Below are 17,429 nucleotides of genomic sequence, written 5' to 3'. Positions count from 1 at the left end.
CATCCATGGACTGAAAACCTGAGTTATACAAAGAACAATCGAATTAGACCAAATTAATTTGTCCTTAGAATTGTTAGGAAAACGGATTCGAAAAACCCTAGGTTCCCTTTATCTGAATATCAACTTTAGCATTATTTAAATTTTAATTATTGGTTATCTTTTTATTATTTGAAAAAAAATATATTACCCATCAAATCATTTTTTGAAAACCTAATAGTTTTAAGATTAGAATTGAAATTCGACTTAGTCTCTGAGGAACGAACCGGTTTTACCGGAAATTATTACAACTTGACACCCGTGCACTTGCGGGTGTAGACCTATTTAGGGTAACCTTCTAGGCCCATCAAGTATGCAATAGGGTACAGTAAGAAGTCACCCCAATCATTTTTGGGTAAAAATAACATTTCCAGACGGTCGATGTTTTGGGGAAATAAGAATTTCTTTTGCAGAAGACAGTTTTGGGTGGAAACAAAATTTTGTTTCCTCCAAACACTACCACTTCTTATGTTTTGGTTTTTTTCTTCCACCATCTTCCTTCTCACCAACATCAGTTCCGACGCCCATTATTTCTGGCGACAACAACTCCGGTCATCTATCTCCTTGTCTTTCTCTCTCTCTTCATCCCTCTCTTTTATCTTCTCTCTCTTTGTTCTCTCTCTCCTCTCTCTTTTTTTTCATAGTTTCGGCGAAGGGGAGTCCACTTCGCCGGAACTTAGAGAGAGAGAGAGTGAGAAGAGAGATACAGAGAAGAGAGAGAGACTGAGAAGAGAGAGAGAAGAGAAGAGAGAGGGCCGACCGGTGGTGGGCGGAGAGAGAGGGTCAGCCAGAGAAAAGAGAGAGAAGAGAGGTAAGGTGCGTATGGTTTGAGTTTTTTTTTTTTCCACCGTCTTCTTCGAAAACTTTTCTGCTTTCTCCAAGACGGTGGCTTTCCAGACCGTGCTACACGTCAATTTACATCTCAGCTATAAAGTCCGAATGGTTTTAGTGGGGTGCCTAATCAAGGATTGGGGTGGAATAATAATTAAAGACAAAACAAATCACAACCATCAAAGAAGAGAGAGAAATGGAGGGAGAGAGAATTTCAGCTACCAACACTTATCCATGGTTGCTGCAATGGCAGCAGCACATATCTCCTCTTCCTCTCTGTCTGTAACTTGTATTTCTTCATCTCCCATACAATTTTCTTTTGGTTTCATTAACAATTCTCAATCTTCTCCTTTTCCTCCACAAATAAGAGCAAAATTGAGAAAATTCTATGGTGGTTGTTCAAAAAAACCCAAATTTATTCATAAACAGAATTTACTCATTTTTCATCCTGTTTTATTGCTCACTGGTTTTGATAGACCTATTGATACTCAGACATTTCTTGTTACTATCAGTGTCTTGGTTGCCATTGCTCTTTCTCTCTTCTTGGGCTTAAAAGTAATCTCTCTCCCTCTCTCTGTATATATACCTGAATTTTCTAGGGTTTCTTTAGCTGGTTAATAACTGTTTGGTTTGATTTTTGCAGGGTGACCCTGTTCCTTGTGACAGATGTGCTGGTAATGGTAATGCCCTTTTCTTGTTATTGAACCAAAGTCTAGTAGTATTTTATATGAATTCAATTACCAAAAAGATAGATATGAAAATTTGGGTGAGTAAATTTAAGATGTTAAGTTTTAAATTTTGTACGGAAAGTATATGATGAAATGAAGAACACACATTAGAAGAAATTCTAGTTGATAATTTGATGTCGATAACTAGCTTGACTGAAAACCAAAATATAGTTGACTCAATTTGTTTGAATGATTTGTTCAACTCAATTGAAGAACACATTCTGTGTTAGTAGAGTGGCTTCAAAGTTAAGATGAAATTGTACCTAATTGAGATAAATGCCTATGAAATGTGATTCCTTTTCAAGATCTCCCGTAGGATTCCGGTAATAATGGTAGTCATCATGGTCTATGTACCATGGTTGTGCTTGTGCTAGTTTGTTGGAACGGGAGTATGCTTATTTTAGGAAATCACGACAGTTTGGGGAGTTCTGTTGAATAATTTTTGCCCTAGTTAAGAATCGTATTCGTTTAGGATGGTAAAGATGAACATCGATGAGAGTCACGTGTTCGTTATGGTATTTTTCGTGCCAAAATCAGTCCTATAGGGTATAGGTAAACATTTTTTGCATCTTGAGAGACAATGTGAGGTAGGAAGAATATAAGATGAAAAATGAAATGGAGAAGAATCTCATTGGCTCTACCAAATTGACATAGAACCCAAAGAAGAAAAACGGGTAGTAGGAGAAGTGCTTCAAACGTCTGTTTCATTTCCTTTTGAATTGAAAAGTACTAGGGAAAATAAAATAACAGTATATAACATGAAGAAACTCTAATTCTAGAATAGATTTTAACCTCTACTCCCCTATTTATATGCTTCTAAACTCGAAAAGACCCTAAATGATCTTCACCACCCCACCCCACTTTGTTGTTAGCTTGCTTAGGTGCAGAGCAATTCAGTATGGGGCTAACTTTGAGAGTCACATTTTTTGTTGATGTTTTATATTCTGTTTCATTTCTTTTATGAAAGATAATGACTAATGACGTTACTTTCTTTTTGCGTTCCTATTTGGTATACAAGGTGGCACAAAATGTGTTTTCTGTAACAATGGTAAGATGAAGCAAGAAACAGGCTTGGTTGATTGTCGAGTATGCAAAGGTGCAGGTATGCTTTCGATTACTCCTACAGAAACCCTTGACTGTCTTGTACAACTCTGGTTGAATAACAAAGTCCATGAACATATAATATCACGTAATACTATAAATTACACTTTTTTTTTTTGCAAAATTCCATACATTACACTATCTTCCTTGCATCTTGACATTTAACCCGACCCACCTGATTGAATTATAATGAACAAAAACTATTCAAAATTTCAGCTAGATTGACCGAAATTTGGTCATCCGATTTACATTTATTTTCATTGGTGGGACTCAATAAGGTTGATTTCTTACAAGCTCCAATATTAGTGAAGGACGATCGAGTTTTTTCAGGTGTAAACCTATTCAAATGTTTATTTACACCCCAATTTTGCTCTCGGCATGCTAGCGTCCGATGTTTTCTGTACGAGCATATTTATTTACGTTTTACCTATGGCAAGGTTCTGAGTTAGTTACATGATATTGCTTAGCGTTTCTCTGCTCATTATTCTAATTAGCAGCTCACTGACTGCAGGTTTGATACTCTGTAAAAAGTGTCAAGGCTCAGGATATTCGACACGCATTTGAGCTTATAGCCTCAGGATCTGATATGTGTGTATGTAAAGAAGAAAACTGCAGCTGCTGACTGTATTATTATATTCATTATTCCTTTCTTTTCTTTTTTTCCCTTTGTATATCTTGAATCTTGTGAGTTTGTGATCTAATGGAAGCTAGTGAAATGTGAAAAAACAAGATCGGTACGTAATGAAAGTAATTTTGCTTATTTGAATTGGTTCAGTTATATTTATTCGAGATCTCAATCCAATGACCAGTACTAGTGTTTGAACTTGATTGTCATCTCTTCTTTATGATCCATATCTTCAGAAGTTCTTGAGATATGGGATTTGTTGGGTATCTTGCCCAACTGTTTGGGCGGACAGGCGAGCAATAAAAGATACAAAGAAATACAAATTCTGTCAGGACACTACAAAATGTGAATTTAGGTGGAATTTGAGGTTTGAATTGATTTGAGTCAGATTTCAAAATGTTAAAAAAGGTGAATTTTCCCCTTATGTGGGACTTGAGGTTTGAATTGATTCGATTCAGACTTCAAAATGTTTGTTTTTGTCTCGTGATGTTGATTTTGGATTCATTTGAGTCAGACGATTCAACTATGGACGGGTGATGGACAAAAAAAAAACACTCTCTTAGGGATAATGTCTTATCAACTTGTGAATGAGCAGCAGTGGAGGAACTTTGTCTTCTGGGTGGAAATATCCATCATATGAAAAAATTGGGTAGTGAAGGAGAACTCGTCTAGGAGTCTTCTGGGTGGAAATATCCGAATCTAAATTAAATTAAAACCAGAAAGTGGCGCGAAAAGGAGCCAACCGATTTCACCTCAATTTGTGAACAGATTGGTATCATGGCAGACGCCAGAAATCAGGAAAGATATGATAATCAACCACCGGTATGTCATCTTTTCCTCTGCTTGAGCTTCTCTTCATTCAGATTTCAAGTTCCTGCTAACCCTAGCCCTAATTTTCTTTGGAAGGTCCCTAACCCTAATTTTTCTTTGGATCCACTGAATTTGTAATCAGAGTAATCAGATACTTAAGGTTAGGAAAATCAGAGTAATTATTCTGCACTAGAATGAACCCTAACCCTAGATTTTTATGATGTTTATTGAGTCTTCTGCTTGTTTCACTAGTTCAATCTCTCTACTTTCATGAAACCATCAATTACATTTATGGTGTGTTTGGTTGCAGGATTCCTAAGTAGAATTCCTATCAAAAGTAGAATTTGGTAGGAATCATGAATCCTTGGTCTGTTTGGCTACCAAGAATCCTAGGACTCTTGAATCCTAAGGATTCCTAATTTCAAAATTTGTATTGGACCAAAATCCCACCCTACCCCCTAGGATTTGCTAGGATTTTGGATTAATGAACCTAAATTTCAAACTTAAAATCAACAAAAAAATATTTCCTTCTACAAAATCATTATTTTTTTCAAAATATCATTATTTTTTTCAAAAATCATATTTTTTCTAAAGACGTTTAAAAATACTCAAATAATAATAAATCGTAGGATTCTTAGTTGCCAAACAAACCAAAAAATATTACTTGGATTCATGAATCCGTGGAATCATGAATCCCAAGGACTCATGAATCCGCGGATTTATGATTCCGCCATCCAAACACACCATTAGTAGTTTACATCAGTCATTGACTATTATAATATATTTGAGGATTAAGACTATTCCAGTACTGAATCCCTAATCTTCCAGTAATACGGTCAAATCTTTGGCATTGAATCTTTCTTATCTCGATTGTTAGAATTGGTCGCTCCTCGCAAAAATATCTTCTTGGATCTTTTTTTTTCATGAACATCTCTGAAAATGGCTAAAACATTTAAGAACTAGTCTCTAGAATATGTTAATAGTACTGAAAAATCGATAGTCTTGACCTATCGGTGGAGCTTTGGGTTGCCGAATTAACTCATTTCATCTCAATTATTCTTTTTGCAGCTTCATTTGGTGAGATCTGGGCGATTTTTGACCAGGGACTGTAAAAAGAACAATTGAGATGAAATGAGATCTGGTGGAGCTTTCGATTGCCAACTCATTATGTCGTTCTATCCCTGCACAAGTTCTCTTTGCGCTAGGACTGTACTCATTGGCTAACACAGACGGAGCTGGCCTTTGAAATTTCATTATGAACGTACGAGTTGTAGCTCTACTTTTGTATATACAGAAGAAGTATTCGACAGTAATGACCCAATTCTCGTCGACGGATGATTTATCGACCTCTTTAAGAAACGGCAAGAATGTAGAAATTTTCTCAGAATTGTTGGGAATAATGAATGTAAATCCATAATTTACAATCTTCAAATTTTGTTTTACTTCAAGGGCTGATATTCCTAGCTTGTAACATTGCATTATAAATATGTAGGTAACTTAAAATTCCTATGAATACTTTCCTTGCCTACACAACTTGAAGTTGGAATATCTTACTTGATTTAGTTTTGAATAACAACATATGTATATGTAAACATTTGCTTGCCTTATTTGATGAAGGGTTATTTCCCAAATAGCCCACAACTTTGTGACCAGCTTCCTGCCTAACTCCCGTACTTTGTCAAAAATACCCAGATGACTCCCTTTTTCAAATTCCGTTATAACATCGTTAACTAGTCATCACCTCTCTCTCATCCAACTCATCGCCTCTCTCTACCACCTCATCTTCTCGCCACCTCATCTTCTCGCCACCTCATCATCCGGCCGACGAGGGTCGCCGGCCGACAACTTTAGTAAGTTATCATTCTCACACTTTAGTAAGCTTGCTCATTGCTACTTCTTTTCTTTTTTATTTATCTTGAACATATATAAACTTGGAAATAAAATTATAAAAGTTACCGTATTTGACAGCGAAGAAGTGTCTGCCGCTCTTTAGGGTTTAAATGAAATGACTTGGAGGGGTCATTCCACTCTTGACTTGATCTTATTTTTCCGAAAGAAATTCCAAAGACAAATCCTCTTTATTTTTGACAATTAAGAAAATTCAAAACAACTTCACGTAGTTCAGGGGATAAACTTTAATTCTCATAAGATGGTACGTACAACTGTAAGATACTAACACGATAAGAGCTGAAACGAAACTACATTACATATTTATGATCTTCCTACAAAATACGAAGTTTACTTCTACATTACGTGACCACAATTTAGTACACCTCCGCACATTTTTAATTTCGAAAGGCATATAAAGAGTTATTAAACCTTGAATCATTTCCAATTATAATCCATTTTCGGTGTAAATCAAGTGTAAGAAAAAAAAGTAGGATTAAGGTTAAGTTATTTTTAGATTGATTTATAAAACCACCCCAAAAACCATGTATAAGAAAAAAAAAAGAAAATTGTTGGAAAAAGAAAAAGCCACGTTTGCTTTGCATGCTTGAAATTCTCCAACATATAAATACCCAAACACAAAAACCATCTCATCCCAAAACAGCAGCAGCAAAAAAAAAAAAAACATTTTTAAGATTTTGTTTGCTTCATCATTGTTATTGTCGCCATTTATATCCCAAATTCCTTCACTAAAAACCCTAATTTCCTCAACCTCATCTTAACCTAGCTCTACCAATTATCTCTATTTATATTATCAGATGATCCCTTTGAGAATTCTCATTTGATAATAAGAAGTTTAAGTTTATCTCTTTAAATTATAAACAGGGTTGATTATCTTGTGAAGGATTAACTCTACTTCTTTTTAGGTTTTTTTCGTCCGATTGTTTGCAGATTTTCATCAAGGATCAGTAAGTAAGTACTTGTTCATTTTACTTTGTTGTTACGTTATCGATTATGCCCCTTTCTTATGGATTTTGTTACCGATCATCTGAATTCTACTGATTAAAAGGTTGATTAAGGTTGAACAAAATGAAAATTTGAAGTGTTTGTATCTTGATTGGATTAAGGTTTTTGATGGGTTTGATTGAATTATTATTGAAAGGTTAGTTTTTTAGGAAATCCGTATGATTTGTTTAGAGAGAGTGAGTGAATGCATGTGCTCATTTCCAAGAAATGTGAAGGTTTTTTTTGTTCATTTCTTACTGATAATGTTTGTTGTTTGATTACTTAGAAGTTCTTAATCATATTTTCTTCATAATCAATTCAGCTGTTTTTATATTTTATAGTGGAGCATTATTGGCTTTTGAAATTAAAAAAAAAAAAAAACAATACCCAGTGCTCAATGATGGATAATACATGATTCTTCTTGCATTTCATTTCAGTTTCCCTAGTTTTCGAAAAAGTTTATTGTGAATGAACAAAATAGTTTTGCTTCTTGCAAAGGAATGTTCACCTTTTCTTGTCTCATCGTACGTTAACTGAATAAGTTTGTCGTCTTTCAATTGACGTTCTAGGTTTTTTTGGTCTCTTATATACGTGTTCGTGTAATATGTTGTTTTAAAAGGGAATATCTTAAATTCGAGACGGAGTATTTGTAGGAAATAATGTCATAAAGAGAAAATATGAATTAATCTGCGTAATTTGCATGGTGATAGGATGAGGGAGCTGCGAAGTGGAGTGCGTAAAGCTCGATTAATAAACAATCAGCCCGATGACCTTCCTGCGACTCAACCTCAAGAAAGGGCTATACCTGCCCAAAACAAAACAAAGAGGAAAGTTGGTGCTGGAAGAGGAAGGGGTGGCAAAGCTAATGTAGCAGCAAAAGCACCACAAGCAACTCCAGCTAAACCAATTGCTGCTGGTAGAGGACGGGGCACTGAGCTGATAAAATCAAATCCGACACCTCAAGGTGAAATTTGTAGAGCAGAGGCTATTGCGGCTTTTGAACGGGTGATGGTAGAGAGACCTCTGCTGGGACAGGCGAATGCCGAAAAACTGGTGGGAGTTGAAGAAGATGCAAACACTGATCCTATTCCGGAAAGGGTATCTGCCAAACTCTGGATGTCTCTTAGTCTTATACTTTTTTTAGAGATATATCTTTTATGTGCAATTTCTTTCAGTATATTTCATATCTCCGTTATGATTGTTGGTAGTGTTAGTTTACCCATATATCATTTCCTATTTGATTGTTCTTCCTAAAACTAAATGTCGTACGTTAATGAGATTTAATATGTCACAGCCTCTTTATTTCTACTAAAAAAGTGTGTTGCTAGGAATTCTGCTTATGTTTATCCTTTGAAAATTTGGCAAGTGAATCTTGATTTTCATCTCTATTCATCAACATTACTATGTTTGCTCTAGTTGTTCAATTGAGTTATGGGATTTGTGGGTTGCTGTGCGATGCTTACTTCCTTAATAGCATACCATTGTATGAGAGGCACAAGCGCAACATTTTCAATCCCCTTGCCGAATTTATGTGTTCATCCCCTGCATTGCTAAAATATAGTTGTAGTGAAGAGAAAGTAAGCTTCTACGTTCAATGCTGGGAAGCGAAATGCTTCCAATCTGGTACAACAAATAGCGTATAAAAATAATATTGTTCTTTTTTTCTTGCTGTTACTTATATGATAAACTTGTCGTCTGCTCCTTGACAACATGAGAATCTCTTTATTCGTCAAGCAAGAGTGAATTGGTGGTAGAAAACATCATAGTATATTTGAATAAGGATCCAGGAATGCAACAGTATTTGGAGTAAATGTGTTGCATTTTTTCCTGATGAAAGTGAACTTTTCATGGTTGTTGCTATGTGATTATGTTCACTCCACTATCTAAAGATGCAGTTTCATTCTTTCTCTTAAAATATTCACGAGTCATAAAAGCCATAGTCCATAAGACATTTGCCTGTCTTCACTGCTTGCAGGTACAAGTAGGCAACTCCCCTGTATATAGGGTAGAAAGGAAGCTCGGGAAAGGTGGTTTCGGTCAAGTCTTTCTTGGTAGAAAGGTAGCTGGTGGTATGGAGCGCACTGGTCCAAATGATACGGAGGTATTTGGCAATCTAACCTCCATGTTCACTGTTTTTCCTATTGATCTAATAGCTTAAACATGATGCGGTGAACTGTAAACCCTTCAAAATTAGAAATAAAAGAACTTTTGTGAACTCTATGATCTTGTAGGTTGCTTTAAAGCTTGAACACTGTCAGGGTAAAGGGTGCAGTTCCGGCCCACCTTCCGAGTGGCAAGTCTACAAGTACACTTTTACTCGTGATCTCAAATGTTGCATTCCCAGCTTATGTTTATTAAACTTTCCCCGACCCCCGCGATTGATTTTCTTTTTGCTATGTTTTTCTGATACAAAGCGCTCTCAATGGCTGTTACGGACTGCCATCTGTTTATTACAATGGTCGACAAGGAGAATATTACGTCATGGTAAGTTCACGTTTGGAACTTCTTAACATTACAAAATGGTTTATCGATCGTAGTTGAATGAAATAGTAAACATGTTTCAGGTAATGGACCTGCTTGGGCCTAGTCTTTGGGATGTTTGGAATACTAATGGACAGTCGTAAGAAGCAAAACCTTTTACCTGTCCTCTCTTGCGCTCTTTCTCTCTTGCTTTGAATTTATCAATATGTGCCTATGGTCCTCATATATATGACTGCAAACTATTGCTGCAGGTTGCCTCCAATAATGGTGGCTTGCATTGCTATGGAAGCAATATCAATTCTTGAGAAGCTTCATCTGAAGGGGTATTTCCTTAACTAAGCTTTATCTATTTTGCGAGGTTTATAAGTTAGTAATCTTCGCTGCAGGATGCCCCCGGTTATGGTGGCTTACGTTGTATAAGTTTCTCGTATGGGTCCCATCATATTATCAATTGTTACTTCTCAAGGTTATGACCTATTTATGTGTCTGCATTTCTTGTTTAGGTTTGTGCATGGCGATGTGAAGCCTGAAAATTTTGTACTTGGTCGACCTGGAACTGTTGATGAGAAGAAGTTATTCCTTGTGGACCTCGGTTTGGGTATGCCAGCATTTTTTCATCCCATTGTAGTACATACACATCTCTTTATCATAACTTCATAAGTTAGTATTAATCAAAAAACAAATTATAAACTCATTTATAAGGTAGTTTTTGGCTTGTCAAAAAGATTTAAGCAATTGTTATGTGTTGTTCAGCGTCCAGATGGAAGGAGCTATCATCTAGTCAGCATGTCGACTATGACCAGAGACCTGATGTTTTTAGGTTCGCTGCTGTCTGAAATTAAATTCGCAATGTGATCTGTGCTTATATTGTGACTGATATCTTCCTTTGAGCAGGGGAACAGTAAGATATGCTAGTGTACATGCACATTTGGGCCGAACAGGAAGTAGAAGAGATGACTTGGAATCTCTAGCATATACCTTGATATACCTTCTTAAAGGATATTTGCCATGGCAAGGCCATCAGGTAAATTTTCACACCTTTTTAAATGTTGGCTTTGTTTCACTTGATATTCTATTTCTAAATTCCGTTGTTGTACAGGGGGACAATAAGAGCTTCCTTGTTAGCAAAACAAAGGCGGGTACTTCCCCAGAGTTACTTTGCTATGCTTGCCCACCCCCGTTCAAACAATTTGTTGAGATCGTTGCAAATATGAAATTTGACGAAGAACCAAACTATCAAAACCTTGTTTCCCTTTTCGACTGCCTTACCAAGCCTTTCATACCCTTGCCGCTCAGAATTGATGGAGCCCAAAAGGTAATTAAGCAATTCAGGCCCTCCACCTCTTGAACAATTAGTTCAAATTAATGTTTTCTTAAAGCGATGGTTTTTTTTTCTGGTATAAACTATACATCTCTATATTTTTGAATTAATTTTAGGTTGGGCAAAAGCGTGGAAGGGTGGTTGTAGATCTTGTAGGAAATGAGCCACTTAAGAAGAGGGTTCGATTAGGAAGCCCGACTTCCCAGTGGATTTCAGTTTATACTGCACATAATCCCATGAAACAAAGGTATTTCTTATATTCGCAATTAAATCTGATTGCAATCATGTATTCATGCTTATATTTGACATTTCTATCTAATTTCAGTTATTTATTTATTTGAATGAGAAACCACATTAAAATCCAAAAATCTTCTCCCAGGCAGCTAGAAAGTAAATTGCTCACATGGTTGCTAACAATTGCATCCTTGTGAGAATATTGGAGTAGGTCAGAAACTCTGGCTCATCGCTTCCCTCTACTCCAGTCGGAGAGAAGGCCCTTAACGCCTTCTTTGATGACTATGTGACTGTAGTCCTAAAAAATGCTACAGTTTCTTTTTGTCCATACAACCCGCAATTTCTGTCTTACATACCATGCTCGTGGAAGCATGGGAAACTCTTGAATCTCTTGCTTACCATTGCTGTTAGCTCAAACTAATCCTCTTTTCCATGGATTGCTACAGATATCACTACAATGTAACAGAATCGAGGCTTGACCAGCATCTAATAAAGGGCATGAAAGATGGTTTATATATCAGTTCTGTGGCTTCTGCAGCAAATCTTTGGGCCGTTGTCATGGATACAGGAACATGTTTCACTGACCAGGTTTATGGAATATCAGATGCATTCTTTGACAAGGTCAGTATTCATATTTGGCAGTTTTATGCACATTTTGTATCAGATTTTCAACTATACCTTCTAATCAAAATTTGCTGATATGGTACTCACCAGCAATACATAGAGGACCTATGGGAAAAGAATTTCTACATCACTGCAATCGCTGGTGCAGCAAATGGCAAGTCGTTGATAGTAATGTCCCAAGGTTGGTTATGGCCCTCCAAGTTTCATCTTGTCAATAGTTAGCATGTCAACTTATTTGTCGTTCAACTTCTAATATCCGAGTTGGAATAAACTATAGTAACATTAGTTGACCTGCCAAAGGTTATTCTTTGTCATAATTTGGGAGCTGACCAAATAGTCCTTTCTTTTAGCAGAATTAACAGGTACCTAGAAATTCAAGAAGAAAAAAAAATCCCATTTTGGTTGATATATAAGAAGCAATAGCAGCATAATCTTCTTATTCGAGGATTACGAAAATAGTACAGCTTTATTACGAAAATTAGATAACTATTAGTACTTTATCCTTTATGACCGTAATCGCTAACTATGTATTGTTGATCACTTAACTAAAAATCATTCCTTTGAGAGTTTGAGGTAGTATTATGTGCAACACTTACTTGATATTCTTGACCATCGGATGCACGAGGAAACCTGTCCATCGGTCCAAAACCACGGTGGAATTCTTTTTTTTTACTCTAATATATATGATATTCTAAAATATCGATGTTTCTCTTCTCCTCATGGTTGTATTGTATATATGTTTTATAGGGACCTCCTACACCCAACAATGCTACAAAGTGAGTGCACAATTTCCATTTAAGTGGATTAGCAAAAAATGGAAAGAAGGTTTCCATGTGACATCCCTGGCTACTAGTGGCAACAGCTGGGGCGTTGTAATGTCAAGAAACACTGGTTATACCAATCAGGTATTCATTTACGGCCTTTGTCTGATTTTTTTTTTTGTTTTTACATTACCCAACTACTTGGATCTGTTATTCGCGTAGTGATACTAATATATGGACCTCATATGGCTAATCTCATTCTTGAATAAAAGGTTGTCGAGCTTGATTTTATATATCCAAGTGAAGGAATCCATTGGAGATGGGAGAACGGGTACAGGATAACAGCAACAGCAGCCACCCCAGACCAATCCGCTTTCATACTGAGCTTGCCTCAGAATAAGCCAGCAGAAGAAACCCAACAAGAAACGTTGCGGACTTCTGCTTTCCCTAATACCCATATTAAGGTAAACAAACTTTAAGTATGCTTTCACTTCTTACATTGTTCAACCCTTCTCTTTTATGACTTTAATGTGAAGTACACCATCGTTTGACCCCATAAACAGTGGTAACACCCAATAACTGGATGATGAGAATGTATTAAGTTGCCCTAATATTTTAACATGACTCACGTGGACCCTGATTTAGGCACCATCGGGACCTGTTTTCTAGTTCAGCATGTTACAAGGCTTTTTCTTGCACGGGCTTCCCCCTAAAACACTCTGAGCTTCTTGACCTGACTAACCTAGGTGTCAAACCCACCCAAAAGACCTAGCCAAGTAAGACAAGGTGCTACCTTGTAAATCATGTTCGAAAGGTCTACGCTAAGCAATGTGAGACTAAATACAACACACATGAGCCTTCCAGAAATAATGAAGAAGACACTTTTAGAATGGGTATTCAAAAAAACTTCCCTTTGTTATTAACACATCATAGTGTCCTACTAATATAGTGATGAGTACTGTTTCTCGATCTATATATATACAGGCCGATGAACAACTGTTGTTGTTGTTGTTTTGCAGGAAAAATGGGAGAGGAATCTGTATATTACTTCAGTTTGCTATGGAAGAACCATGTGCTGATGTGAAGTGTATAGTTCGTACAATTTCTTCGGATGACATTCTCATATATACATACAGATAAAAAGCCGGTAGACATTCCATCCTTACTTATTACCAGTTCAGTTCTCCACCAGTCGGGTCCATTTACCTGATATCGCGTGTTACTCCTTGTGTTCTAGCTTACAGAACAGAACACCAATATGAGGAATATGCACTGTCAGGTCCATGAAACTGACTTATGGTGGTGGGTTTGGACTTGAGTGAAGAGTGTGGGGGTGAAATATGAAAAATAGTTTTGAATGTTTAAATCTTGGGGTACTTTTGTGACATATCCTTTTGATGCAACTTTGATGTAGTGTTGGGATCTCTAATGTTTAGGAGCTTAACATCAACTAGATAGCCAGACTTGAAAACCTAAAAAAGTACTCATTTGACATTTCATTCTCTTTCCTTTTTATTTCTTTATTATATATATATATATATATATATATATACATATCCTTTCCATGAAAAAGTAGTGAATGGGTATTAGAAACATCTTCAGACAGTTTGTCGAAGACTATTTTTAAATCCGAAAAAAAGAACTCAAGACTTGGGTCATTTTCCTCTTGCACGAGAGGCCACATGGTTCATCTTGGTGTTATTTTTTCAATAATTCTCTTTAGAAAATTGTCTAATTCTTCTAAAATGGAAACAGAAGATTTTGCAAATAAGATTACCAAGATGGTATAAGACCCGAGTACATAGATGAAAGGCATAGTGGTGTTTTATAATGGTCACCATTTTGGGGAAAAGAAGATCCGGGGAATAAAAATTTAGTCAAAAATATTGATTCAAGGGCATATTTTGTTTTTACTCCAAAAATGTACTTAATCAAACAGTGTCCCTCAATCTTCATTTTCTCTCTATCTATCTTTCTCTTTATCTCTCTCCCACTGTCTCTCACCATCTCTCTCTTATTCTCTTATTATTTCCCTCTTCTTCTCTTAGTCTCTTTCTCGATTCCTTATTGTATATCTCTTACTATCTCTCTTTATTGCTCTCACTATCTATGTCTCTCGATCTATCATTGTTTCTCTCTCAGTTTCTCACTATTTCTCAATCGATCTCTCATTGTTGCTCTCCCTCTTTGACACAGACACCGTTTCGATAAAGGGAAGTGTTCCCTTCGAACCTAACATGGAGGAGGGTTTTCGATGAGGCCTTCCTCGAGGATTTCGTGGCCACGAAACATTTAGTGGATACAAAACGTTTTGTGGCCATGATCATTTCATTGAGACAAAACGTTTCGTGGCCACGAACTCTGTGATTTCCACGGAGAGATCTATACAGACCGAGAGAGAGTGAGAAATATCGACAACAAGAGAAATAATGAGAGTGATCTTCAATGAAACAGAGATAGATCTAGAGTGAGAATGATAGAGAGATATGCAGTGAGAGCGAGAGAGAGAAAAAAAAGGGACATAGAGAGAAAACGAAAGCAATAAGAGAGAGGGAGAGAGAGAAAGAGAAGGTAACAGTGAATTAGCGAGGAGAAGATAGGAAAGAGAATAGGTGGCAATGGTGGTCAGAATGTTGGTGGTGAAGGTGATAAAGCAGATGAAGATTAGGAGGCAATGTTTGATCAAGTGAATTTTTGGGCTAAAATAAAATATGCCCCTGAAAATGTACAAAAAAGTATGGATTCCCTAGAGAATTTATTCTCAAGAAACTATTCTTTATTCCCGAAGCCGCGGCCTTTATAATATATAAATATAAAATGGGTAAGAAAATACACCTAAAGTCAAACACACCTTACAAGGAATGAATGTTAGTTAAAATTCCATAATATCTTTGATTATATTAACACAAAGAATGGAAGTTAGTTATTATCCAGTACAATAATATGGTTGTTGTTCTCTTTTCTTATTTTTTTACTCTCATTTGCCATCTAATGAGTTATTTGAATATGATTTAGACGGAATCACACGTTCCATATTGTTCCAGATAAAAGGGTTTTAATTCAAATTTTATCTGAATTAGATGAATCAAAAGTCAGAATGATTCAACCATTATACAGATCAAATATTAGACATCGGACATCAAATAAAATAAGTATAAAATTGCACTCGAGTGCATATAAACTTCAAAAAAGATTTCATACTAAAACTATGGATCTCTGAGTTAAATTTTCTATTTGAGTTGGTGATCTATATAGTTTGTTTTTTACCTCACAATCTTATGTACTGACACTAGTGTGTGTAGTATATCTATACCTATCAATGATAATGAAGTGGAGTCCAACCAAATAGACATTTTTGAAAGAAAATATTAAATAAACTTTGTTGATGAAAGAAATTAGTGGATGATCTTTCTCGTTTCCCAAACCACTAATTTAATCTTGTTCTTTAGTATTAAAGTAGAGTTGGCTAAAACACGCGTTAGGTTTTAATGCCATGAACATGACATGCATGTGTATGGGTACTCCAGACCAACATAAATACTAGAATTGGGTCCTACCATTAGTAGTGTATTAACATGTTTCAGCAACCATGGAGACGACACATGCGATAATATTTTTATAATTTTACACACTATATGATATGATATGGTATGATACGATGACGTTATGATTTTAAAATATGGGATGACGTTGAACTTTTAAAGCCTACTTAGGTAGTAATAAAGTAGTGGAGGGCGAAAAATATATAAAAGGAAGAGAGTGAGACTCCTATGTTGCTTTTCTTTTTTTTTTGTTGAAAAGACTCCTATGTTAGCTACTTTGTGGAAGTTAAATAAATGAAAGAAAGAGAAAGAAGTAAATAGAGATGGTGATGGTGGGAGATGTGGTGTTAAATTGAAGGCCTCCGAGGGGGAAGCTCCTCATTACTCCCTTGGCCATGGTGGTGGCCCGCAAGGTGGGCCAAGACCGAAGAAGTTAAACTTGTTGTTTAATTTCGACTCCGACATTATAAGAACTAAAGAACTTTATGAACTCCGTTGTACAAGTTAGTCTGGATTTACAAATATATCTTACTCATAACTCGTTTGTAGTTAAGAGTGTTGTCTGTTCACACTATTAACTACTTTCAAGTATTTGTTGCTCTGATTGTATATTATAGAGTTAATACATATATATACACATGTTTCGTATGTGATATAGGCACATTGATTAATTTTAACTCAGTTTGTCAATGTTGTCTCTAATCATCTAATGTGAGAAACATGTACTTCTTCATCTATTTCCCACAATTTTTGTTCCTCTCTAGATCCTTGAAACAAGAAATTCAGTTAAGAGAAATTGGTTGTCGGCCATCAAAGAATCTATATACTGTTCGCTTTTGACACTTAGGTCCAAATTTGTCATGCAAAGGATTATGTCCCCAATAAAAACTCCATGAATCAATCCAAAAACTCACACTTACTAAATTTTACCATATATACATTTGTAGTCTATGTTTTGAACGATATATCAAGAGATACTTAACTATTACATTTATTTGAAAGTTATAAACATAAAATCTTAGACAAAAATGATCAAAGAAAAGATCAAAGAGTATAGCCAACCGTACAATACCCAACTTATAGTTCTTTTGTGCAAAACTAATGTTGTTCGAGTCGACTGAACTGGTCTTTTGTAACTGCTCGAGATGTTCAAACAAAAATAATGACAACGACCCATCCTCACCTTTTAGTTAGCACCCTAATAGTGATAGACAAGAGATGTGAGCTTGCTCACAAATCAATCATCTCTGACTCTATGATTCAATATCTCCCCTATGTTCTATGGGGAAGCATAGACAGATATGCAACTCAATTGTTAACAATATGGCCTTATTTAATTAATAATCACATGAAAATAAGTAATATAATACTAATTAACTCCGTGGAGTACGGAATCATTCCCTCCTCTCATTCAACGCTGTTTACAGTTTGTTTCCATATTTT

General features: G+C 36.0%; 2 protein-coding genes across 2 annotated transcripts; both read left to right on the top strand.

The window, feature by feature from the left end:
- Positions 1–348: 348 nt before the first annotated feature.
- On the top strand, positions 349–3,456 carry LOC147545939 (thylakoid lumenal P17.1 protein). Its single transcript, XM_086634168.1, has 5 exons — positions 349–413; positions 934–1,422; positions 1,511–1,547; positions 2,614–2,697; positions 3,208–3,456. The coding sequence occupies exons 2-5, from the start codon at positions 976–978 to the stop codon at positions 3,258–3,260; spliced, it is 621 nt and encodes a 206-aa protein (XP_086490294.1). The 5' UTR covers positions 349–413; positions 934–975; the 3' UTR covers positions 3,261–3,456.
- A 3,133-nt stretch (positions 3,457–6,589) lies between these two features.
- Positions 6,590–13,938, top strand: LOC147545938 (casein kinase 1-like protein HD16). The gene is made up of 17 exons (XM_086634167.1): positions 6,590–6,990; positions 7,734–8,121; positions 8,999–9,124; positions 9,255–9,328; positions 9,438–9,507; positions 9,588–9,643; positions 9,756–9,827; positions 10,008–10,102; positions 10,258–10,324; positions 10,399–10,528; positions 10,604–10,819; positions 10,942–11,072; positions 11,506–11,680; positions 11,774–11,864; positions 12,431–12,588; positions 12,717–12,908; positions 13,464–13,938. Exons 2-17 carry the CDS (start codon positions 7,735–7,737, stop codon positions 13,521–13,523), a joined length of 2,100 nt encoding a protein of 699 aa, XP_086490293.1. The 5' UTR covers positions 6,590–6,990; position 7,734; the 3' UTR covers positions 13,524–13,938.
- The last annotated feature ends 3,491 nt before the right edge of the window (positions 13,939–17,429 follow it).

This window comes from Eschscholzia californica, unplaced genomic scaffold (genome assembly GCF_041429995.1).
Source record: "Eschscholzia californica isolate CP2 unplaced genomic scaffold, dmEscCali1.0.p SCAF_4, whole genome shotgun sequence".
NCBI classification, from domain to species: domain Eukaryota; kingdom Viridiplantae; phylum Streptophyta; class Magnoliopsida; order Ranunculales; family Papaveraceae; genus Eschscholzia; species Eschscholzia californica.
The sequence above is the reverse complement of the archived record's forward strand: the minus strand, read 5'-3'. Positions and strand labels throughout refer to the sequence as shown.